This window comes from Cyphomyrmex costatus, unplaced genomic scaffold, assembly GCF_001594065.2.
Source record: "Cyphomyrmex costatus isolate MS0001 unplaced genomic scaffold, Ccosl1.0 scaffold2, whole genome shotgun sequence".
Lineage (NCBI taxonomy): Eukaryota > Metazoa > Arthropoda > Insecta > Hymenoptera > Formicidae > Cyphomyrmex > Cyphomyrmex costatus.
Genome location: NW_017276038.1, coordinates 1,611,168 through 1,638,157, shown reverse-complemented (window position 1 = coordinate 1,638,157; position 26,990 = coordinate 1,611,168). Strand labels below are relative to the sequence as shown.

The 26,990-nt window shown below is 36.7% G+C and overlaps 2 protein-coding genes across 2 annotated transcripts; both read right to left on the bottom strand.

The window, feature by feature from the left end:
• Positions 1-4,443: 4,443 nt before the first annotated feature.
• Positions 4,444-15,509, bottom strand: LOC108773181 (uncharacterized). The gene is made up of 6 exons (XM_018538906.1): positions 15,030-15,509; positions 8,897-14,490; positions 7,861-8,722; positions 7,020-7,394; positions 4,882-6,660; positions 4,444-4,691 (listed from the first exon to the last, which is right to left on the bottom strand). Exons 1-6 carry the CDS (start codon positions 15,427-15,429, stop codon positions 4,444-4,446), a joined length of 9,258 nt encoding a protein of 3,085 aa, XP_018394408.1. The 5' UTR covers positions 15,430-15,509.
• Positions 15,510-20,420: 4,911 nt separating this feature from the next.
• On the bottom strand, positions 20,421-21,980 carry LOC108773208 (transcription elongation factor 1 homolog). The gene is made up of 2 exons (XM_018538943.1): positions 21,701-21,980; positions 20,421-20,553 (listed from the first exon to the last, which is right to left on the bottom strand). The coding sequence occupies exons 1-2, from the start codon at positions 21,814-21,816 to the stop codon at positions 20,421-20,423; spliced, it is 249 nt and encodes an 82-aa protein (XP_018394445.1). The 5' UTR covers positions 21,817-21,980.
• Between the last annotated feature and the right edge of the window lie 5,010 nt (positions 21,981-26,990).

Here is a 26,990-nt window from a genome sequence, read left to right as displayed (position 1 = left end):
CCTACTGATTGAAAAGTGACTTTTGGCAATTATTTGAGAAACATTCTGACGTCTTTTTAATGTCATGACTTGTGTTCTGCTTGAGCTTCTTTTGATATTCCGAAGCGTAGTGCGCCACAGAAAAATCCGCCTATAAATCTCGACCACAATCATTAATTTCTAAAGTTCTATGACCACAATTTTTACAATTTTCTATATTTCTTGGACTTATTTATTGTCTATTGGACAATGTTTTAAGCAATTTCTCAAGAAATTTTCCGAATAAAAATAGCCTCTAACTCTTTAAATCAGACGGTCGTATTTAAAGATACAACGAAAACACAGACCTGTTGGAAGCTAATTCCTGTTTTTAGATGTATAAGAATAAATGTTATAAAAAAACAAATATACGTAGAGGCTTTCATTTTCTCTCTCTCTCTCTAGCATTGCATAATAATATAATGAGCAAAATAATTTTCTCATCATTGTGTAAACAATTTATTTTACATAAGGGTAATACTCTGACATCGAAAAAAAGCGATAATAATGGCTAATGTATAATAATAAATAAAGAGTGAAATGTAAATAATGGGTATGTACAAGTATGTAAATGGCAAAAAAGCTAACAGAAATGAAATAATTGATTTTTTTTCTGCAAATATATGAGCCGCTTTTTTTTTTGTTCTGAGAGTGGTGCAAGTCGATACTCAAAAGTCTGAAGACGTATCTTCACTTTGTTTCTTCATTTAATTAAAAATAATATAGTCCATTCCATTATTTACTATGAATAATGAAAATATATATAGTTCACATTATAGATTTTCAATGATCTGCGGTGAACAACAAAATACAGCTCTGATATAATTATACATATAATTGTATACAATAAATTATATAAAGAATTATATAATAAATTACATAAATTATACGTATAATGAACCAATTAAGATCATTAATTGTTACAAGAGTATTATGTCAACTTGTATTCATAATCCACATTTAGCCTCAGATAATTAATAACGCGAATAACATCAAATGCAATTAGTCAAGTTTCGTGAACAGAACCGGGTCGTCGCGTTCAGCGCTATGACCGCATGATTTCCAATTTACAACATCGAGGACAATCTTTATGTTACATGTCTGAAATAGAACTCGACAACTCGCATTTAGGGGTAGACAAATCGGCGACGACCCGCGAAAATTCTGGATATTACTTCGAAATTCCGCGACCGCTATCAGAACAATTTGATACAATTCTCGGCTCTTCTCGTGCGCGTATTTTTACGCGATAGTCTCCCTGTCATCTGTTCGCAAGGGATTGCACAGCTTACTTGAGCGTCGCGCTTAAACGTAACACCTGTACACTTAGAATCTACGAAACGTACGGCTGCGACGCGTCCAAGTAAACAAAGGGCTGAAGGAAGGAGATGATGGGTGGGAAACATCGCGTCTCATTGCGCAGCAAACAGACAACACCGAGACCCGCCACAGGAGACATAGTATTACTAATCATATATCCATCATAAACGCTTATCTCGCTAGAATAATTCGCCTATAATCAGAGGTATTCAACCTGGAGTGCCCCTAAAAGGGCGTCGAGAATTTTCGCACTCTAAGAGGATCCGCAGGCGCGATCTGCTAAAAGAGAACTTTGGTAAGTACGTGTATCCAAAAAAAAAAAAGAAGATAAATACTTTATACCGATAGAGTTCTGAAGAATTTGTGTGGGGAGAGTTGTTTCACGTTATAAAAAAATTTAATAATAAAAAGTAATAATTACCTACTTATTTTTAGTATATTAAAAACATTGTTGTGTTTGTAACGCTCAAAATAAATAATTGTCAATAATCAATTAACCAGTATTAAATTGGATATTTCTGCAAGAATGCATCATTCTTAAAACGCGCGAGGGAAACTCGGTAAAGACGCGGTACTAAACAGGAATATAAAACGTCATAGAAAAAAAAGATCTATAAAAGATCGAGAAGATCTCTTCGGAAGAATATATAAAATTCTAAGGGAGGAGAGAGAGGGAGAAAAAAAAATATGTTTCAAAAGGGGATACTATCGGGATTGATTGGGTTAAAAGGGGTTGAATACCACTGGTCCGTAATAATGTATACAGGGAGCACCATGATAGACCCGTGCGCGCCTCTGCGTCCCACTTGGAAAAACGGATTAGTCATCTCGTGCATCCGATTGACTTACGCTAACGTAAATGCAACAATTTCGACCGAGTGTCGCGTGGGCGGGTCGGGAGAAGAATCTTCGGACCCGCCCGCGAAATTCCCGCCGAAGCCAAGATCAGGCGACTTCGATTCCGGGCAAGAGCGTGCAGCGCGAATTCGACACGAGATTAATAATAAAATATCACAGTTCCGAGTCTGAAGAGTCGCTCCTGAAAATCATGGCTCTCCCCTTAACGCTTACATTACGCGTCCAAGAGACGGCGAGTTCCTTGCTTTTTTTTCCCCCTCTTTTTTTCATAAGTCGTAAGACATTCCTAGTTAACAACAATCCTACGCTCTACTGTAAGATTATCTATTTCGGAAACCGTAACGTTTAATAGTATAATACGTAGTCCATATACAACTCGCTAGGGATGCTGTAGACTGTAATTTACTGGCTGCTAAATGTTCCATGAATACTGTATGTACGTATGTGTTACGTGTTTAAATGTATGTGAAAAATGGTTTGAGATACGTAGACGCGGCGTGACATGCACTGCGAAGAACAGCAACTGATTTCGGCGTTCGTCAAGAAAAAGTATAGATAATATGACGCGCATTGTGAAAGAAAGAGGATATTTACGGAAGAGTGATGTATAATGCAAATCAAACTTAACTCTGTATGATCCATCATTTTCGCCCTGAAATCCTTTCTAGCAAAATTATTTAATTTATTATTTAAATAATGAATAGTGTGAATACCTAAATAATATAATTATCATCTAAACGGATACTTGGAACATGTATAGTTTCTTCGAATTCCTAATAATAATTCCAATCGAAGTATCGTAAAACAAAACCTCTCAAAAAGGAATAAAAAATACAACTAGAACAATCATGATTCATGTGAAAGAAAACGGAACTTTCTATACAGATCTTTAGAGAAAAAATTTCAGGATAAAAGCATCGAATCATCAAGAGTTGCGTTATAGTATAAATTTTTTTTTTTATGATGCGTAAGAAAATAGAAGTTTGTATGATGTATTAGAAGAAAGTATCTCACTGGACAGTATATACTAACACGGTTTATGCGCGAAAAAATGTCAATCTGCATTTTATAATATAGATTCATAATGTAAATGGCTTAGCTTGCATATATTCATTACTCTTGCCGTATGAAGGGGGATTAATCCATAAAATACAAAATAGCAAAAAATTTGTCATGGATGTTTTTTCTGTATAAGTTTTCTCTATACAAGTTTTTATTTCCTCTTCAAAATCAAGAGAATTTCAAATAGATCAAAATCAAGAGAATCAGCGTGCAAAGTTATATGGTAAAAAAAAAAAAAAAGAAAGTATAAAAGCTAATACAAGAATAAATTCTTATATATAGACTCTATTACCCAAAAAATAAAAAATAATTATTAATATCGTAATTCTTGTCTTGAAAAAAATGTAACTTAAAATCTTTTTTTAATTATGCTATTTCTAATTTTTGGATCTTACAAATTGAGAACAAATGCGTCATGGATATCGTCAATCATTCTTACTGTTAGAAAGAGAATTTTGTTTTGTTGAAATGACCATCCCCCTCTTTGTTACAAAATCATGTATAAAAATGAGCTAAGTGATTGAATGTAACACGTGAAGCTAAACGATAATATACAGCGCTCCTCCTTTACCATCCATCGTGCTAATAGTACAATTTACACCTCTGTCAATCTTCTCAGAATCATGTGCGTCAATAACTCATCAGTTTAATCGATAAAAAGCTAATCAGATAAAGCACAGCGCGCAAGTACAAAAAGTAGAAAAAGTCACGAAGAACGCAATTATGTATGAAACACATTGCAATCTAAATTGCAGTCGTCTAAGCACTCGTTAAAAATCTCATTTGACGTCGCTTTTATGAAACTGGAGAATCAAACAAAGGAATAATTTGTACTGCTTGACGAGTACATATTCTTGTAATTAACTAGTGAACAAAAACGCATCGTAAGAACAGCGTCGACAAAGTCAAGAGTTAAAATATTCTGAACATTTCAACAGATTGCACAGTTCAATGTTGACGGCGATTGCGCTCGTCTTCCACATTACATATCGGTATTACGAAGTATTCGAATACCTGCCATCAAATATCTTCTTAATATCTCAATATTTCTGACTAAATATTTACATCGATGCGTTTTACAACTTCAGTCTATTAAGCTTCGCAACTGCGGCTTTGAGTCTTTGTGACAACTTTCTTGTTTTTCGCTGTCATTAACTCAGGATTATCCTTAAACACGTTGCTTTCCTACTGAGCAGGTGGTTGAGGCTCGCTGGACATATTCGGATTCGGATACGGCAGGAACGAATAATTAGGATAAGGTGGCGGAGGATGCGGGAACGGCGTATAATAATTAGGGGGATGCGAAGAAGGAGGGGCGTATCCTCTATGCATATAAGGATCCGTCGGGGGTGGCGGACCATGGAATGCCGAGTACATGCGAGCATAATCTGGGTTGTAACTGGGTCCACCATATGCTGGGTAACCGGGTGCTCCTGCAGATTAAATTATTATTAATATTCTATAATCGAATAACATTTTCAAAAGACATTGATATATTTATTAAATACCAAGAGAGAGCGTTTTAAAAAAATTAAAAAAATATCGATAAAATTAAATTTGATGGATAGAGATGATAATACCTTACTTCCCATTTTACTTTACAATGACTCTTAAAAGACTTACCACCTGGAGGATAAGCTGCGGAAGAGCCAGGCGCCGGTGGATAATGCTGCGAGTACGGATCATACGGGCCCGGTGGATACGGTCCAGCTGGATACCGCGTGTTAGTAGGATGACTAAATGCGGTAGGTATATGTGTCTCGTCTCTGCTCGATGAGGCAACCGTGGTAGTCACCGTCGTGCTGTCTGTACCCTTAGACTCTGTCGCGGAATTGTTCGTTAGCGTTTTGGCAGTAATGCTCGGTATTTGAGAAGAGTAAGCGGTAGGCACGTTCATCACGTTCCTCTCGTCCATAGGCTTGCCTAAGTCCGGCTGAGGCTTCGTCGTGTCTACTGGCAGTCTACTGCTGGGATTTGCCGTGTGCGGTGGAACGCCGGGGAAGTAAGTGCCATAGGGATTAGACAGCGAGCGAGATCGTGGATCGCTGTAATCATAGTATCTCGGGTATTGAGCGTAGGGATATCCCTGGGGTACACTCGGCGTCGGATCACCCTGGATCATGTTGTCTCGCATGCTTAGAGTCGGCTCGGCGCTTTTCGGCGAAGTAATATTAGTGCTAGTACATACGGAAGCAGTCGATGTTGCATTGGCGATTGAATCGGTAATACTTTTAGGTGCTTCCGAGCCTCTTGCAGATACGGACGGTACCGGTACATTCGATGATATCGGTATGCTTGAAGATACTGGTATGCTCGGCATACTCGATGGTATTGGCATATTCGATGATATGCTCGGTGACATATTTGTTACTGGCATATTCGATGGTATACTTGATGGTATACTTGACGACATACTCGATATTGGCATGCTTGGCGGTATGCTCGATGACACAGACATATTCGACGGTGGTATGTTCGATGATACCGGCATGTTCGGTGGTAAACTTGGAGGCATGTTTGATGGTATCGGCATGCTCGGTGGCATATTCGGAGGCATACTTGATGGTACTGGTAAGCTTGGTGGTATCGACATAGTCGATGGTACCGGCATGGATGATGGTACTGGTTGTGTTAACAGAGAAGGCATCGGACCAGGAGCAATCGGGTGTGTTTGTGTCGCAACCTGTGGTGTCATTTGTGGCGTTTGAGACGCTTCTTCAATAACGGTATCCTCATTGGAAGTCTCTCGCTTCTCCGTTTGACTATGGAAGGAACGACCGTAGTTTGTTAGTTCATCTGGCTTAGAAGATTCCTTCTCCGATGGCGAACACTGCTTGTCAGCAGTTGGCGGCATTTCTGATTCAGACTGATCATGTTGTGTTTGAACGCCTTGTGCAAGAGAAACGGTATCAGGGGTGTAAACCTGAGTGCCTTCCTCAGAAGATTTCGGCAGGGATGTATCCGTATCCGAATTAGTGGTACGGGTATGATTAGAAGGGCTATATTCGGTGTTTGAGCTTACTTCAGCCACCACATCTTCCAATCTGACTTCCTCAACACGTTGCTCGGTTCTCAGTTGACCGTCGGACGAGTTGGAGTTGTCCCCGAGCGTAGAATGATCCATTGGCTCTTGCTTGACTTTGGGTATTCTCGATAGGGAAACTTGATTGGTCAAGTTAACTTGACTTAAATAAGGTTTAGCTGTCGCTGTAGCAACCGGTTTGGGCCTCCTAGAAATTTCCTTATCGCCAAATGGTTTATAACCCGGGCTCGGTGATGGTTTATTAAGAGGTCGGCCGCTTTGATTACTAGAGGATGACTTGGGTATTATGGAAATAGCCGAATTATTCCGCAAGGGAAAGCCAACCTCGGACTTAGAATTCCTCTGTATCATAGAAACTCCTGCAATTTAAAAATTAAATTTTCAAATGATGTATAATATTTAAGAATAATTATTAAAATAAATAGAAGCATGTTGAGAAGGGCCAGTTATAATTTTGCTATGAGCCAGTTATAATTTTGATACTTAAAGCAAAAAGTTTATTGTTCGTAATAACAGTTAAGATGAAAATATAAACAACAGACAGAACAAACATCCTTTTATCAAATTGTACGAACAATAAATCTTTTGTTTTAAGTATCAAAATTATAACTGGCACATAGCCCTTCTCGACATACTTTTATTTGATTTATATTACTTGAACCATTCTATATTATATATATTTTTTAATAATTATTAATATTATACTAATTTAACTCACCTTTCTTTGGCTCCTCCTCTCGCTTTTGTTGATTTAATTTAAGCGCAGTACGAATTGCTATAATTTTGCCGGATTCAAGCTGCATGTAAATACCTTTTGGACTCTTTAGTACCATTACCCGTTGACCCGCTTTTAGAACGATACTTCCTTTGTCCGGAGAATTTGTCGGTATAACTACATCTAGAGGTAGTGTCATCTCTTGTGCACTCATTCCTTGTCTCTGCCATACTTCCGCTGGAATCCATCTGCTACCAGTAACTCCTCGCGGATTTAATCCTTCAGCACCACGCTGTTGCATAGGTCTGACAGAAGCAACTGGTTTCGGCGTAGGTCCACCATCACCACCACGAATTGCTCTAATTTGTAATCCACCTGCTAGAATAAATAATCAATGTATGTGTGTATATATACAGAGCACAATTATCTTTTGACTTAAAACAAGGTTGATTCAACTAATATGCTGCGACATTCTAGTGTGCTGCAAATATTTTAGAAGATAAAAAAAGAAAAATTTAGAAATAACTATAAAAGCAAGTGAGAGACGCAAAGTAAAAAATGCTTTACAAATTGTGAAAATTATCTAAATTACACTTTTACTCTTATTGTATAGCCAAAATGATATCATTATTGCAATAAGATCATTTTTAAAATGATAAAATGAATTAAAATGTTAGAACTTTTTATTTTTCTGAATGTTATTATTATTTATTAAAAGATTTGTGCCAAACGCTGAAGAGTGTGCACCTCATAATGTACTTCGAGAAAAGCTTGTTATTTAATATGGAAAAAGATTAAAAATGCTGACTTAAAATAAAGTTTCTATCTTGAATATAAACTGTACCTCGAGTGGCTGTATTTCCAGGAACATAGTTATAACTGGGCCTAGAACAATTCGCTGCCATTTTCTCAAGCTCATAGCCGCGACGAGCCAATCGTTTCTCAGCTTGACTGAGCTTCTTATCCTTCCGATCAACCAGCAAACTCTCATGATGAAATGGTTGTTTGGTGAGCAACGAAGAAAAGCGTTCTAATACACAATGCATAACTTCATCCGTATAGCTATCCTTGGTCTGTGAGAAATCCTGCACTTGACTGTCCTCTTCCCAATCCCACGATAACGTCGTCGCTTCTTTTAGCGAAAGATGCGCATCAGGATTGCACTGATCGACTACACGGTCTGCCATTCCCTGTTTACTAATTTGTCGATCATAGATCTTTCTTTCCAGACAGTTATCGGTGACCAATCGATAAACAAAACACTGCTTTTGTTGGCCGTATCGGTAGACTCTGCATACAGCTTGCGTATCATGACAAGGATTCCAGGAAGCATCAAATACGATCGCGCGATTCGCACCGACAAGATTGATACCCAGCGAACCAGCACGTGTGGAAACAAGGAAGAGGTGAATCTTTGGATTATTATTGAATTCATTAATTAACTTTTCTCGCTCTAGCGCGCTGGTGCTTCCGTCTAGTCTATAATAATTCACATTTTTAACCCAGCCATCGATTTGACCATCCGGATATTTGAAGTTATTTCGAGCTAAAAAATCTTCTATGAGATTCAATGTGAATAGCGATTGCGAGAATGCAAGTACGCGATCCCCTAGTTTAATAGCTTCCTCGAGGATACAGAAGAAGAGTGTCATTTTTCCAGATGCATCTATCAATCCGGGTACGTATCCCTTCATCAACTCTGTTGCCTATAATAAAAATAAACATTATAGACTTACTGTGTAAAAATATAAAATAATGATTAAATTCAACACGTTTATAAAAATTTTAACCTATATTTTATAAAATCAAATATTTCCATTATTTAATATATATTGAAACGAAACGATTAATATATATTCTAATGATACATTGATACATACCCAGTCATATGGAATTCCAGGATCTTCTTTCGAACTAGGAGAACTCTTGCAATCTTTCTCCTCGTCTTTCGTGAGAATTTCATCGTCAGATTTATCCTCTTTATCTTTCTCTACTTGGTCTTCTTTTTCTCTCTCCTCTTCCTTCGTCAGTTCGCTCTGATTTAATCGAGGACTGTGTGCCGGATTAATTCCTGGTCCCGATCTGGGAGCAGGAGTCGCTGAACTCTGACGACTTGGTTCTGCAGTGTAGCTTGCCGTGCTGGTGAGATTATTTTGATGTAATGGTTGACTCTGTACACCCATGTTGGATGTCATATCTTTGTTGCTCTTCTCACACGGCGTACTGGGAGGATGAGCACCGACAGGTTGTTGTGACGTCTTGGATTCGTCAGACCGTGGATTTATATCCGTGCCATGACCGGTAGCATAGTCATACGATTGATTCGGATAATTCTGCGACGGGAAGTAGTTGTTTGGATAACGGTTCATGCCGGGATTCATCTGATCTCTGTAGTATGAATCGCTGCATTGCTGATCCGATCGGAACGTCTGCGAATAATTGCGCTGCATATAATAAGGCTCCTCCTTGATCTGTCCGATCGCCGCCGGATTCTGATGTGAGCTGTCTGATGGATAATTCGGCATAACGGGATTCTGCGTATGCGGTTGGTTAGCGGTATAATTATTACCAGAATTACCGGCGGTGCTTGCGCTCGAACGATCGTTCGAAAATTCATTTGGAGTGTAACTCTGCGTTTGCTGCGACACTGCGGCATCTTGCCTAGGATAAAGTTGATCACTCTGACCCAAAGATGGATTAGCTTGTTGTTGATTCGACGGATATGCCATAGGTTGATTTTGTGCCACTTGTGTCTGTTGCGTGGCTCCGTATCGATGTGCGGGATTTTGTGGCATCGTTCCTGTGCCTGGATGATTTGACGGGTAAGCAGGATGAGTCTGATTCGATGGTGGTACCGTCGTACCCGACTGGTTCTGCTGAGGATATGGTCCTGCCTGATTGGAAGTTGCAGATTGGGGAACCATATGATGGCCATAACCATGAACTGCATTCTGCGGATTTGGCGCTTGGCTTGATTGATCTGGAGGATTGATAGGATACCTATGTGTTTGATTCTGTGCATTGACGTTTTGCGTAGATTGATTGGCCGAGTAATTGGGTTGATTTTGAGTTACATTCATTTGACTCTGTGGTGCCGAAGTATAGCCGCGCATCGAACCCTGTTGAATGGGTCCTTGATTCGGTTGGTTCGGCTGCATATAACCGTGTGATGGGGTTTGTGCCATTGGAGCCGACTGTTGATTAAATGCATGCGGAGTCTGTGGAGGAGTCGGATTTACTTGCGTAGAATAGCTATGTGTCTGACCCTGAAGAGGCACACCTTGCGGTTGCTGATTTGCATATGGATGAGATTGATTCTGTAAACCTAGATTCTGATTCTGTTGATTCGGCGAGAAGCCACGACTTTGACCAGGTGATGTATTCTGGCTTTGCTGCGGTGCCATGTAACCAGAAGTCTGTGTTTGAACAACCGGTGGTTGACTTTGCTGAGATGCCGGATATCCCATCGTCGAGTTTTGCAGTGGTTGCGCATCGTTACGCGGATACATTGGATTTGCCTGAGCCGGCGTCGGCGGATAATTTTGATTTTGATTCGTGGTGTATGACGAGTAATCCTGCATCGGCATATTCGCGGACTGATTCGGCATCTGAGACTGGAAAGATGGTTGATTGGGAACCTGGGGATAATTACTAGGCCCTTGGTTTAGATTTGGTGTATAATTACGTTGCTGATCCTGATAGGGATAATTTTGCCGTGGAAACATTCCAGGTGCTTCGTAATTATTTCCTTGATTCTGATCCGACCGGAAATCGGATCCAGTCGCTGCACCACTGTACCTCTGAGGATGATTCGTGGACTGCTCGTTCGATTGCATATAGTTTTGTGATTGATTGGCGTATCCTTGCGACGTATTATAGTTTGTTGATGTCTGAGTAGTATATGACTGAAACGATTGTTGATTACCATACCTTTGTTGTCCTTGATTATTATAGAACTCTCCTTGATTATATTCTCCGTGATTGTTGTTATCGTTTCTATAGTATGTATTTTGATCATTCGGACGATAGTTTTGATAATTTTGAGGAGGATAAGATCCTTGCGGCATGTTGTTAGAATATCCCGAGTTGGAAACAGGCATCGTATAGTTAGTGTAATTATTTTGTTTCGGAGTATTGTGCGTATTTTCAGCCTCCGCATTATCGTTGCTTGACGATGAAGAAGCGTTCGGTTGTACGCTAGCTGCGGGCTTGTTCTTTATCGTCGTGCCCTTCTTGGATTTTTTGGACTCCCCTTTCGGTTGACGCGCTTTTGATTTCTTGCCACCCGCTGTGGATTTCTCTCCCATCGTTTCCTCGAGATCTAAATCATCTTCCTCGTTCGCTTGACGCTTACGGAGAAAATGGTACAGGATGTCTGGATGATTCCAGATCTTACAGCACACTGCAAAAGCTTTCAATGGATTCGGTACCGCGCGCGTTTTTACCACCTGATTCATAAACGTATCGTATAATTTGCGTTGATGAGGCGTCATCCTGACTAAGAGAATGTATTCCTCCTTGCGCGGCAACGACATTTGCAACACGGAATGAGATCTCCTCTGCACAAAACCCTCCAGCAAAGCGTGCAATACGTGTGCGCGATATCGCATCAAGCGTATATCCTGCGGTGTGGAGTCAATACATTGGCCGTTCTGTATCGGTCTCTCGAACATGTTGCAAAACTCACTCTTGGTACCTAGATAATTAGGCCTCACAAAGTCTACCATGCACCAATACTCTAGTAGATTGTTCTGTAATGGATAACCGGTTAGTACAATTCTACGTTTCGTGCGCATTTGCTTCAATGCCATGCTGATGCTCGCATGTGAATTCTTGATTCGATGACCTTCATCGCAGATTACCAGGTCCGGTCCAGGATTCACCAGAGCCGTATGCATCTCGTCCAGTAAACCTTTGTTTTTGTCCTCCTCCTCCACGTCTACCGTGTCTTTGAAAGGTTGTCCGCGTTTCCGTTTCGCCTTATTCGGTTTTTTCAAAGATAATTGTCTATACAATTCGTATCCTATTAACAAAACTCCACCGTTTGATTGCCATTCTTGTATCACCTTCGCTCTCGCGTTCATAGTTTTATGCGAATCGTTCAAAATGTGTAAGTGGAAATGCCTCGGGCGTACTTCCATGCCAATTGGCGTGTCCACGTTGTACGGTGTTTTCACTTTCTCTATCGTTTCTTTTTTCTCATCCGTTAATTCCTCTTTCGTTGTTGAGGTGCCCTCTTCTTTTTTTATGATATCTTCCGGTTCTTTCTTCACAGTCACCTCCGTATTTTGAAGTGACATTCCTCCTGGCAGCATGTTTTCTTTCTTCGGTTCTCGTTCTAATTCTTGTTGATTCGTCTGACTGCCATAGCTCGTGAAAGTGCCGGGAATGTTGTTGTAATTAGAATACATTGGATTGGGATGATGATTATCCATACCCGGATACATCGTCGCGGAATTTCGATTCTCCATACTGGAATACATGGGAATACCCGGCGGCTGATTCTCCATACCAGGATACATAACACCAGTAGCCTGATTTTCCATGCCGAATTTTGGCCCCGCCATGTTCTGCCCGGGTGGCATACCATGACAGTTTCCTGGATCTGGCTTCATCTGATCGGAAAAGTTGGAAAGCGGATTCGGATTCGTGTTATACAATGGATTCTGTGACACCTCGCCTTGATGATAATTCGGTGGCATATGCGATATTTGAGACTCAGCTATGTTCTTATTCATCATAGTAGGATCCTGTATGTAACTCGGCATCATGTTGCGCTGTTCGTAACCGTGATGGGAATTTGCGTACGGATTCTCTGACATGACGTTCATTGATTGTTGCGATGCACCAACAGCGGTTGTTGCGTCTTGACCAAAACGGTGCGCGGATTCTGTGCTGATAGGCCGCGATATATTAGACATGTCGCTCTGAGTGCCGCAACTTTCTTCCTTTACTTCGTGCTTCATATCTATTCCCGGTTCTATTTTGACATTCGTCACTTTGGATTGCTTCTCGGCGGTAGTAGCGGGATCTTCGTATGGTAGCCACATGTTGAACTCCGCCAGCCAATTTTGAAGTGTATTTATGGGCATAATACAGAGAACAGTTTTGGCAGTAGTGCATCGAAAAAATATGTCGCAAAAGCTGGCGACTTGGAGGGTCTTGCCTAGACCCATACTGTGGGCTAGAATACAGCCAAAGCCACTGCTAGTCTTATACCTCTCGATCGTTTCAATGATATTATCGAAGAGGAAGCGTATGCCACCGATCTGATGCGGCTTAATAATGCGAGCTACTTGTGGTGCTAGATACACGTCCGGTTCGGTCTCGGGATGACCCACGTTGATCAATACTCGACCGTGCTCGTCTGGAATGTTATAACGATCATTGGTGTGCATCCCGGAGTTGGATGGATCATCCTCGTTGTCAGTTTCCTCCTCACCACTGGGATCGCTCAAAACTATGCAATCGTCGTCCGAACTCTCGCTTGAACTAGATATTGTCACAACATCTTTGCCTTTTTGCGGTCTCTGGTATTTGGGTCCACCGGCCATCTTCCGCGCGGCATGCATCTGCTTCTCACAACGCATTGCCTCTTCAGCTTCCATGTCGGATAATTCGGAATCAGAATAATAGTCTGCACGATCTATCGGCTCCTTTTTAGGCACCACCGGCGATATACTCACGGACGGTGTCATCATGCGGATCCTTTGCTGCAACATATGAGGTGCACTGGAACGATTCGGGACACGCGAAATAGATGTCTGTGCTCCCTGATAGCCGCCTCTACCTTTCTGCCAGCGCATTCCACTGTCGATCGATCTCCTCTGTGCCTGTCCTGCTTGAATCCCGCCAGTTATCTGAGTAGTTTGTGCACCGGTGCCGGCGCCAGAGTTCACTTTCAATAGCACGGTGTTTGGCAAACGGACTTGAGTGGAGGACGGTGACATCGCCGACGGAAATGACGATGACGGGGAAGACGACTGGGAGATCATAGTAGAGCCAGATTGATTCTGCTTGCCCTGCAGAAGACTAATAACGCGAGTTTGCGCTTTATTCTGTCGGTTGATCGCTATCTGACGTTGCACCTCACGAATGATCCTCTGCTGCTCCTGCACTCGCCTGAGACGTTCCATCTCCTGCCTCTGAGCGGACAAGGTGGCTTCGTCCAGTTGCGTTTCGTCCATCACTTCCCGAATGTTTCTTCGCATGTTGGCCAGCTTCTTTTCCGACTTCAACTCACATTCCGACGTGCTACCCTCGGTGCTACCGTCATCCTTCTTCGCTTTCTTCTTCGCGCTGTCGGAATGATCGGAATCGGCGTGTCTCTTGTTACTGTCAGTGCCTTCCTCCCCCGACTGTCCATCCGTCTTATCGTTATCATTATCTATGCTTTCCTCATCTTCTGAATCCTTTGTTATTGGTTTTCCTAGTAGATCAGCTTCAGATACTTCTTGACCTTCTATAGGCGCTCCTTTTGATAATACAAGAATAAAAAGTATTAAAATATAATAATAATATGATAAAAATCATTTCAATACTTCAACTAAATAATTTTTTATGACATTATTATATTATACAATTTAATATTTAAAAAATTATATATGATACATGCAATAGTTAATATTTATCTATATTATAATATGTATTCTAGACTAAAGCGTAAAACACATGTTTTCAAAACAACGAATTTTCAGATTTTATAATCTATTATTAGCCCAAATAATTTAATTATTTAAAAAATAATTATTGAATTAACAAAATTCAGAATAAAAGGTTAGAAATATAAAATTAGATTAAATTAAAATAGAATTTCATTAAAAATTGAATTTTATTGATCCAATAATCCAAAATATTTGTTAATCTAATTTAATTAGATTATTAAATTATTAGATGAAAATTAATTTGAAAATAATTTAACAGAAAATTTTATTAATATATCATGATTTAAAATTTATATCACTAAGTTAAAATAAATGTTGAATACATGCTATTATATATATTTTTACTAACCTTCCAGTGGTAGAGTATCCAGAATATTAACTTGTTCTTCGTCGTCATCTTCTGGAGACTGATGGTGTGGTCTCTCCGACTCTACTCTCACACCGATCTGCGAATCAATCGTTTCATCCAGATCCATATCGTCCCCTGAACCTTCCGAGCGTATCTCTTCTATTTCCTCAGATTGCAAAGCATCGAGCTTCTTCTCCTGCTCGCCGTCCGTTGTTTCGCCACTCGACTCGTCCGAGCTCTCATCATTAGTCGCCTGTGGCTCAATATTCATGTTTGCACTTGTCGCAGACTCACTAGTCATAATATTCGTTTCACTAGGCTTGGGGCCACCGCGTGGAGTCACGCGTTCAATCGTGACATCCCCTATGCGTGTGAGAAAGCTGTCCAAACTATTAGACATGGTGCATCATACATAAAGTCACAAGATGTACTTTATTGATATGGAATGTCTCACACGTTTAAACACAATACTAATCATCTATTAGCTTAACACTCACATCGTTTAATTGTCATTCAAAATGCCTCTTCCTTCCTGTAACGACACACACATATATATTCTTGATATGTTATTTTATTTAACATACGCGTTTAGAAACTGTTACATGTTGATAAAGAGATAAGATATAGATGAAATAGTAAAGTCTCATATAATCTTTATAGGTAAACATAAAAAATGTTATATACCTACCAATGCTAAAAATACTTCAGAAAGTTCTAAGTTTTAGTAATGTAACCATACATTAGAATATTAGATTAACATAATAAACTTAATAAAATAAATGCTTTTAATAAACTAACAAGAAGTTGGTGTATTTTCGACAGCTCTTCTCTCTCTCTCTCTCTCTCTCTCTCTCTCTCTCTCTCTCTCTCTCTCTCTCTCAACTTTTATATAAAACAAAATATTTTAATAATATGCACAGCATGGTAAATCTATTTATTTAACCTCTGAAAAAATGCTTTACATATAGCACATGATATCAGAAATCTTTCTACATAAAAACCAAGCTTTCTAATCTCTCGGAATATTCTAACATGTGGTGATACTTATCTTAACCCTTAGTACATACAATTGAGTCATTCGTATCTTGCATATCTCTTTCTTTTTTGTTTTTGGAAAACTAGAAACGTCAAGTTACAACATTTATATACAATTTTTTTTAAACACACAAGCTCATAATTACTTCCTGAAGATGTTGAAACACAGTATGTAAGAATCGCTCAATAATTATTGTATAATATATTTGTTCAAGTGATGAAAATTAACCTGAGACACGAATAGTCCATCGTGTGCAGCGAATGACTGGAAATCATCATGTATACTAAAGTTAAGAATTAGATATCATCTAATATATATATATATATATACCTCCTAAATAGTGTTAAGAGATACGACATCCATTGAATCTACTTGAGACGCCAAGAAAGAGAGAACCACAAATGTAACTCTCGTGTCTTCTTGGAGTCGATTTGTTTCGAGCAACATGGGATAGACGCAAGTTTCTATCCGACAATCTCGCAGCTCACCGATGAGGATCTCGATGACCGTCGTCCGCCGAACAGTAGGCTCAGCCCCGAATACAGGACATCGTGTACACGTGAGTCGAACAATACGAACACGTGTTTAAAACGATGACGATCGGTAACGACGGTGGCAGTCGAGCGTGAAAGCACCGGTGCGGAAGAGGAAGCTGCGAGGATGGGAGATAAGAGGCGATAGGCCAGAACGTTTGTTTATGACGTTTACACGGCGGGTCTAACTACACTTCCGCGGCGTGCCCTATCCACCGTTTCGTTGTAGACGCGTCCTGATGTTCTCCTCTCTCTCTCTTGCACACACACACCACACATACACACTTTCCCCCTTCTTCGTTTTTCACAGATCAGCCGCCTGATCGGCGATCACGCGCGTACGACGGACGCCATGGTCGGTCGTCGCATTCTTGCCGTTTTCATGTTCCCATGTAACCGAACGGTGGCGGCCGTCACCGTGTCTTACGTCCGACGAGCTCGGCCTCGCGACCGGGTCGCTTCCATGCCAGCGGCGACGGCCGAGGAAGAGTCCGTCCCCGTCCGCGCCGCGCTGAGCCGAGGCGAGCCGAATCCACACCGCGCCGCGCTTTACGTCACTTAAAGCCGCCACGCCGCTCCGCGCCGCGCCGCGCTGCTATGTGTTTCCCCGCGCGCACCGCGCTCTTAGGTTAACGTCGAATAAACCCGGTGCGCGGCCACGCACTCCCGAGCGCACGCACTCCCGTCGGCCGGTCCTCGCACCTCACGCGAGCACCCCGCGGCATTCCTTTTTTCTCTCACGCGCTCCTACCCGACGGCGTACTCCGCTCGGCGAACGCCATCTTGGCTGCACCACCGTCACCGTCGTGTTGCACCGCCACTGCCGCCGCCGCCGCGGGCCGCCACCGATGATGGAGCGAGCGAACGTTCGCGAGAATATCAGAGGTCGACTGGCCGTCATTGGCCGTGGTTACCAGAGAAGCGTACTTTCAAGAATAGTCCGTTTCACGCGCTATGAAATTCTCCGAAACAACACCATTATGATATACGATCGGAACAGAAATTTGATCCAGCGTTCATTCGTAGAAATGAATAGAAATGTTTATCTAGAATTTATACCGATAACTTACTTGTACTTGGAGATAAGAAGACTCCTTTAAGGACTAGTGGAAATCTTTATTATTAAAAAATGAAGACAGGGGGAAGGGAGCGATCACGACCACTCACAATATGACGATCACTAATAAAACGTTGATAACGTTAAACGTGGAATTTTCTCGCGTTCCTTCCAGTAGTCGTTTATTTATTCGAAATTACATTTATTTGCTATTACTTGATTTTTAACTATCTGATTAATAGATTCTTTTGTTTGAAATGTTTACCTACCTTACATTTTCTCACTGAACTATCTACCAAATCATTTTCTTTTTTGTATTTTGGATCAAATGTACACTATTTACTTTTCATATGACATACTTTATTTTATATATATATATATGTCAGTATATTAAAAATTCAATAATTCTTAATTTACAATCACGATTCGCGATTGTCAACGCTATGAAATCTTATGTTGTTGTATAATATTAATTGAGGCGTTTTTTTTTTACTAAATATTAAGTGTAAAATTGTAAAGGGAAGAATTGTTGAACAAAAACTTCCTGGGAAATTTCTCTTTACAACAATTTAATAGAATATAATATATATATATGTTTACATTCATGAGATTTATGCTATACCTACTTTATCATATATAAAGAATAAAATTATTACTGCACAATAATACAGTACGGTATACATATACTGTAAACTTATAATAAATGATATACTAAAATAAAATATAATTAATAGATTAAAATAATCGAATGATACACCTATATACTTATAATTATCTATATATAATTAATTTATATGTACTCTGAGTGTCTCATTTTAATTTTGACACCGAAATATCTCAAAATTATAAAAAATAAAAAATATTTTAGATAAAAGTTGTAGAGTTTAAAAAGGTCTATTTACTGATCATATCCATTAGCTGGACCAATTACCGATTTTCGTTGACTGGATCTTATAATATAAATCTCGATAACTTCAAAACGACTGACTCAAAGTGTAGCATTTCCCTCTGAACGCATCTTTAGTAGTATGTTAAAACATGCACCTTTATTGCACATGCAATATAATTATGAAACCAGAAGATGATGTAAATAAAAATATATCCGCGCCGCGCTGCTATGTGTTTCCCCGCGCGCACCGCGCTCTTAGGTTAACGTCGAATAAACCCGGTGCGCGGCCACGCACTCCCGAGCGCACGCACTCCCGTCGGCCGGTCCTCGCACCTCACGCGAGCACCCCGCGGCATTCCTTTTTTCTCTCACGCGCTCCTACCCGACGGCGTACTCCGCTCGGCGAACGCCATCTTGGCTGCACCACCGTCACCGTCGTGTTGCACCGCCACTGCCGCCGCCGCCGCGGGCCGCCACCGATGATGGAGCGAGCGAACGTTCGCGAGAATATCAGAGGTCGACTGGCCGTCATTGGCCGTGGTTACCAGAGAAGCGTACTTTCAAGAATAGTCCGTTTCACGCGCTATGAAATTCTCCGAAACAACACCATTATGATATACGATCGGAACAGAAATTTGATCCAGCGTTCATTCGTAGAAATGAATAGAAATGTTTATCTAGAATTTATACCGATAACTTACTTGTACTTGGAGATAAGAAGACTCCTTTAAGGACTAGTGGAAATCTTTATTATTAAAAAATGAAGACAGGGGGAAGGGAGCGATCACGACCACTCACAATATGACGATCACTAATAAAACGTTGATAACGTTAAACGTGGAATTTTCTCGCGTTCCTTCCAGTAGTCGTTTATTTATTCGAAATTACATTTATTTGCTATTACTTGATTTTTAACTATCTGATTAATAGATTCTTTTGTTTGAAATGTTTACCTACCTTACATTTTCTCACTGAACTATCTACCAAATCATTTTCTTTTTTGTATTTTGGATCAAATGTACACTATTTACTTTTCATATGACATATACTTTATTTTATATATATATATATGTCAGTATATTAAAAATTCAATAATTCTTAATTTACAATCACGATTCGCGATTGTCAACGCTATGAAATCTTATGTTGTTGTATAATATTAATTGAGGCGTTTTTTTTTTACTAAATATTAAGTGTAAAATTGTAAAGGGAAGAATTGTTGAACAAAAACTTCCTGGGAAATTTCTCTTTACAACAATTTAATAGAATATAATATATATATATGTTTACATTCATGAGATTTATGCTATACCTACTTTATCATATATAAAGAATAAAATTATTACTGCACAATAATACAGTACGGTATACATATACTGTAAACTTATAATAAATGATATACTAAAATAAAATATAATTAATAGATTAAAATAATCGAATGATACACCTATATACTTATAATTATCTATATATAATTAATTTATATGTACTCTGAGTGTCTCATTTTAATTTTGACACCGAAATATCTCAAAATTATAAAAAATAAAAAATATTTTAGATAAAAGTTGTAGAGTTTAAAAAGGTCTATTTACTGATCATATCCATTAGCTGGACCAATTACCGATTTTCGTTGACTGGATCTTATAATATAAATCTCGATAACTTCAAAACGACTGACTCAAAGTGTAGCATTTCCCTCTGAACGCATCTTTAGTAGTATGTTAAAACATGCACCTTTATTGCACATGCAATATAATTATGAAACCAGAAGATGATGTAAATAAAAATATAAAGGTATTCAGTTATGTTAAAAATATAATATATAGAATTATATATATATATATTATATATATATATAATACATTAATTCTAATATTCAATTAGCATTTTCACAGGCATCAATCCAATCATTATATACATCCAAAGGTTCCGACAGTAGATTGATAGTTGTCTGAAAGTCCTCCAAGCAGACCCTGCAGGTTATCCTGGCAGTATTCCTGGACTTGTCCCTGGTGTCATAAAGAAAAAAATTTGAGAAGAAAAATTTAAGTTTCTTATTCTGTTGCAAATATGCCAAGTTATCATAAATCTCTCTCTGGATTCTTAAATAATGAATTTTTTCCACAATAATTTGATTGTTAAAATATATGCCGAGTTGATAAAACTAATATTATTCAAGAAGCTAAATGTTGCTTTATGTTTTTTGAGATGACAAAATATCCATGTATAAGCAATAAACTTGTCAATGGGTTTCAGGTTCACTTTAGTTTATTAAAAATTAAAAAGTCAAGAATTTTAGATGAAAAGGTTTAATTCTAATTCATTCCAGGAACAATAGACTAATGAGATTCGATTTAAAACTGTGCATGTTTCTACCAATATAGTTTAAATTTAATCTTAGTTCAACTCTTCATCTTTTTCTAGTTTTTAAAATTGATTCTATTAATATATACGATTAACTAATCTTGATTTAACTTAATTGGTTGTCTTTCTTAAAATTACAAAAAGATGAACGGTAAAGATAAAGCTCGATTCCATCAACATAAAATTAACTTTCATATCGATTTAAATGTTAATTTTTTTAATTCTTAAAATTATACCCGTTCCACTGATGATAGATCAACATGAATCTTGTTTTAACTCAATATTCATTTCTTTCCAGTTCTAAAAATTAGAAAAAAATTATGTGTAGATTGTGGACCAAGATTAAGGATGGCATTAATAAGACCAGTATTCTGAATCGGTCCTTATTTTAAGACTGTCTTAAGTAGTATTGCTTAAGTAATATGATTGGTTCATATTGATTCTACAACGACTCTGTAGTCAGTAGTATAAGTCTTATTAAAGTTGACCAATAGCCAACTTGTACTAACACTGATTGGCCAACTTCATCGACTAAGACTTCAAACTCATTGTAAAATCAGCTTAAGACTGTACTTGAAACGATTTTAAATATAAAAATCGATTATGAATACCGCGGCCTAAATTTAATCTACAATAGTGGAAATAAATATAAGTCGAGATTCAAACACATTACCTCGATACGAAATTGAAGGAATCATATTAATAAAAAACGAAAAAAAGATAATTGTACAGCGTAATCAGCGCCTTTCTCATCAAGTTATTACGTATTCTCAGTACAATAGGTACACTTACATCTTAACCTCGCACGATTTTTCGTGATTACAAAACGGACAATTGAATTGTGTGTCCAACGGTTGAATGGCCTTCTTTTTGCTGGGTGGTTTCCGTTTGCTTTTACGTCGACCCATCTCGTTTGCAATCAGTCGAAATTACATGTATTTGAACACGCAATTGTTTGGATAGTCGTAAATCAACTCGGCACTTTGTCAGTTGTGTTAGTTGTGTATCTTAATTACGTTAGGTTAGGTCAATCGGACACCTCAAATCTACCGGTCTACGACGCACGCGCTTTGAAAAGCTGTTTTTACATACAACATAAGGGTGTGTCCACACAAGTTGCATAACTGCATAAACGTATATGCATAAAAAAATTATCTAATCGCATTTCTCTTATAAAGATGCATATGTAAAATGTGATTGGATAATTTTCTTTATGTTTATGCGGCTATGCAAGTTGTGTGGATATACCCTAACCTAACTTGCGTAATGCTTGTTTTACAATAAGAATAATTAACTAAACATATAGTCGATTATTGTTTTCATATTCAACTGTGATTAATCAATTTCTTAAGGATTACGACTTACAATTCTGTCGTAGAATAGATCTGTGACACAATAGAGTCGCAATTTGTAAGCCGTGAGTAACACACTGTATAACTTGTTGCTTTAAAAAAAGAAATATATATATATATAACACTTTTTTCCATATTCAGTTTGAATTATTTAAGCATTAAAAAATTCAACTTTGACCGTTATAGCCATTATTTCCTATTTGTTGAAATTATTTGTTAATTTTAATACAGTATTTTATACCAACAATTTTTAATTTTTTTAAAATTATACTTAAAATTTTTATTTTTTAAGATTAAAAATATAGGAATATATCTATTTATCTAAATGAGCCTTATTTCATCCATTTCTAGATTATGGTCTCTTCCAATCTTTTCTATTATTCTCTTTAAAAGGATGGAATTTGGTGTTAAAATGTCACGTTTGCTATGCGTGTTAGTGAATGTACGTATTATATCCACTGATATATGGGACCTATACAATATTTAACGCCGAATCCGAACGACTATGACAAAGGATATTCTAGGAGGTTTGCCAATGCCTTCCGAGAGGTGGCGATCAAATAAAATTTGATGTTCTGGATGGTTTTGAAACGTTGAGTCTCACAAAGCCACAGGCCACAGCCATCATAGGTCATAGGATATAGGGATCGAGCAGTCACTATAACGTCACCAGCAATCACGCTGAATCATGCTACGTTCTGCCACGTTCGATAAGGTTAAAAATTAAGTATATATGTATTTTTATTCCTCAATTAAAAATGTTCAAGTCAATTAAAAAGATCACTAACAATATTCATTATATTTCTCACTTTCCTGAATTTTTTTCGAAAACCGCTTGTCATACAAAAAAGATGAATAGAATATAAAAATGCTTCTTATTTATAACTTAAGTTATAGATATATGAATTATAAGGAGCATTTTTATATTCTACTCAATTATTTGCTCGAAACTTTTTCTGATATATTCAATAACTTAAAAGATATTCACGAAAATCGATTTTATTGTTTTCTTATAAAGTTTGAGGATACGGGCGGCACGTGTTATTCCTCTTATCCGGATTACAGTTTTACAGATTTTTTTTTTAAATTCAAATCGTTTCGGGGAGTAGAAAAATTTTGAAAAAGAATTTTTATTAAGAGTAAATAAGATCCACCTTATTATTTATATACACTTATGCATGTTTAAATATATTTATTATAGATATATATTCATGCGTGTAAAAATCCTTAACAGGGATAAAAAAGAATTAACCTGAAACCCGCGGCGGATGAGACACTTCGTGTGTATAGTCAAAGTAAGTATTAATTAAGAGTTAAATATATATACCACATTATTGTTTCAACACATGCTAAATTGTTGACTATAGCAACCTATACTGAAAATTTTGTTCAACCGAGAGACTAAATTAAATTAATTTACTTTTATTTTTTTTTTCTTTTAAAGAAGACTATACGTATATTTATGTGATATATATATATAATAATATATGTTCGATTTAAATTTACACATTCTTTACCAAAAGAGATAAAAACAAACTAAATTAATTTAATAAAATAAACAATTCTTTTTCTCAGAGTAACGATATACTTTATATCAGCTAGAACAAAACAATTAGTTTTTACGTTTGGCATTCAAAGTTTACGTTTTAGGTTATATTGGTTTTCTATACAAACATGTAGTGTGATGTCACAGCGCGTTCGCGAGAACTCGGTCGTATCCCGACCGTCTTCGGCATTTCAAATACATATTTCAAAAACAATATTTTATTATTTATTTTCTTACGTATAATTTGCGTTAAAAAGGTAATTTAAAGTTAAAGATTTACTCTTTTGAATGCTTTAAACTGCATTTGTGTGAAATTTTTAATTCGCGCTGTGGAACTTTACAAATTTCGTAAAAAGTTTTGAAATTTGATGAATTGAAGTTTTTATCTTTATTTATCTTTGTGAAACTTAATAAAATATTTGTAAGATCGTTTCTAAAATATCGATCTGAAAAGTAGAAATTTCAAGCTTTCAAATGCTTTTTTAAACATCTCGATATGATAATTTTTCACGAAAAGTTCCATTTTGAAATTTGTCTATCTTTATAGGGCAGAGAATAGATGTTACGTTTTTTGTTGTATATCTACACTCGCCAACTCGATACTTTAGAAAACGATCTTACAAATATTTTATTAAGTTACACAAAGATAAATAAAGATGTATCAAATTTCAAAATTTATATATGCATAATATATATCTACACTCGCCAACTCGATACTTTTTAGAAAATGATCTTACAAATATTTTATTGAGTTACACAAAGATAAATGAAGATGCATCAAATTTCCAAATTTTTTACGAAATTTGTGAAGTTCCACAGCGCGAATTAAAAATTTTACACAAATGCGATTTAAATCATTCGAAAGAATGAATCTTTAACTTTAAATTACTTTTTTAACGCAAATTATGTACGAAAATAAATAATAAAATATTATATTAGTAATAAAATATTGTACACATTCTATAATTTATATATATGTGTATATATATGTATATATACTATATAAATTATAGAATGCAATAATTTTCAAAAATTACGCAAATTCCTTATTGTCTGTTTAAAGTACAAGTGATTATAATATATAAGAATATTCTAGAATCTTTTCACTTCGTTATAAAACATTTTTATTGAATTACATGCACATTTACTTTATCTTCCTATATATGCACGATTATCTTTAGCTAAAATAATAGAGTTATTTTATATTATAAAGTAAATTTGAAATTTAGCGGTCCAATAAGAATTGATATTGTTTATTTATGTTGCCTAAATAGACGTTGTACTTACTTATATAGATTATTGCGAAGAATATTACTAAGGCCTCGATAGTCTAAATCTAAAGGTTTAGGATGCTCGCACATGGAATACCAGAGATCCAGGTTCGACTCCCGGCCGAGGTAATATTTTTCGCAATAAAAAATTTAATTATTTACGTATTTAATTATTTTTAAGTTTTTATTGTAATAGGTTATTCAACATTATTAAGATCGATATAAGATATGTAAACAGCATTAACAATCGTTAAATTGTTAGTCAATTTAACTCGTGTTTTAATTTTGTTAGTGTTGTGTTTTAAAAAAGTTTCGGCGCGCAATCGAAGAATTACATACATAGTTTTTTATGAATTCACACGCAATTATTTAGAAGCACCAGCGATCCAACTTAGACCGCTGCGGCATTGTCTCATTCGGTTTGAAAGTAACATAAAGTTGGCTCACGCGTTAATGCTTATTTTACAGACAGATGTGGTAGTTTACGTTACAACCTATTTTTATATTTAAAATCGTATTATGAAAAAACTAAGAAAAAAAAAATATAAATAAAACTGATTTAAGAAAGCATTTAAAATGACGTAATATTACCAATAATATAGTTGCTATTATTTAAATTACGCAATTTGTAAAGGAAAATTATAAGAATTTTATTTTTGCATTCGTAGAATTCGTTTTTAACTGATTTGGTATAGAAACAAGCCACACAAATATAGTATTATGCGTTTATACTTCTTTAATTAGTTAAACGAATTATGTTTTTATTACTTTTTATTATTAATATTAATAAAGAGCAATAGTTAGCTTCTCTGAAAAATAAGGGGATGTCGATTTAAGCGACCTATGTCGGTGGCTTTCCTCTACATATATATCTATGTATAAGTATACACGTATCATACATGTACATGCCTTGGCTCAATTGTTCTTAAGATTCTGGCGTATAGGTTTGTTGTCAGCAAACAATTTAAATTCCAATCGTAATAATCTTGATTACTTTATGTTTAACAATAAGCTGTGAGCATTGCTGTAATTTATTAAATCAAAATTTCAATTTTATTATCCAACAACAGATGTTAATTTCAAACATCCCTTTCTTTATGATTTAATCTGCTTTTGATATGTCATTGCGTTTTTCTTTCTTTTTACTTTTCATATCAACTTTACTTTTTATTTTAATATAATTTTGTTGCCTGGAATTAATCTGTTCTCACTGTCGAATATAAAATAGATTTTAGATATTTTGTATTGTTCACTGAATTCTCTTAATTACTTTTTATCAGATCATAAAACAATTATACGCTTTATTTCTAATATTTCATTTTTTCATACTTATAAGCGATTTATACAAGATACTTTTAATCTTGATGATGATTTCTTACTTACATGTTTTTATTTGTACTCCGTTTGAATACGTTAACAGTACTATATTTTTACTGTTTCTCAATGTATTTTGAATTTCATATTTTAATTAATATTTTATTTATGTATATAAAGTAGAAAAAAGAAGAAACGATAAAATACATCAATTTAACAATAAAATAGACTAAAAGATGATGACTGACTTCGACAAAAATTTCATACAGTTTTTATTATGTAAACATAAAATTCGGACTCCATTAAAATTAGTATATGCGTTTTTGATAATTCTACATGTCGTGTACCTATTGAGCTCTTTAATGGAGTAAAACAATTAATGGCAATCTTCCCCGTGATATAATACATTTCTTAGATAAAAAATTTATAAAGATATTAAAAAATTACATTTTCTTATGGTTTTAGGATAAACTTGGATAAACTTAAAAGTAAGTCCAAAAAAATTTAGAACGTGAGAACTATAAAAAGAGTTTAGGGAACATTACAATAAAATTAATTGAGAAAGTTCTTGGGGAACTTGAGTTAAATGGAAGAACATA

Excerpts from the sequence above, each read along its gene's own strand:
- LOC108773181 (XM_018538906.1), bottom strand. The coding sequence starts at position 15,429 with ATGTCTAATAGTTTGGACAGCTTTCTCACACGCATAGGGGATGTCACG. Across the intron at positions 14,491-15,029 it reads GGATACTCTACCACTGGAAG|GAGCGCCTATAGAAGGTCAA; the intron begins GTTAGTAAAAAT and ends TATTATCAAAAG. Across the intron at positions 6,661-7,019 it reads AGAGGAGGAGCCAAAGAAAG|GAGTTTCTATGATACAGAGG; the intron begins GTGAGTTAAATT and ends TTTAAATTGCAG.
- LOC108773208 (XM_018538943.1), bottom strand. The coding sequence starts at position 21,816 with ATGGGTCGACGTAAAAGCAAACGGAAACCACCCAGCAAAAAGAAGGCC. Across the intron at positions 20,554-21,700 it reads AAATCGTGCGAGGTTAAGAT|GGACAAGTCCAGGAATACTG; the intron begins GTAAGTGTACCT and ends TTATGACACCAG.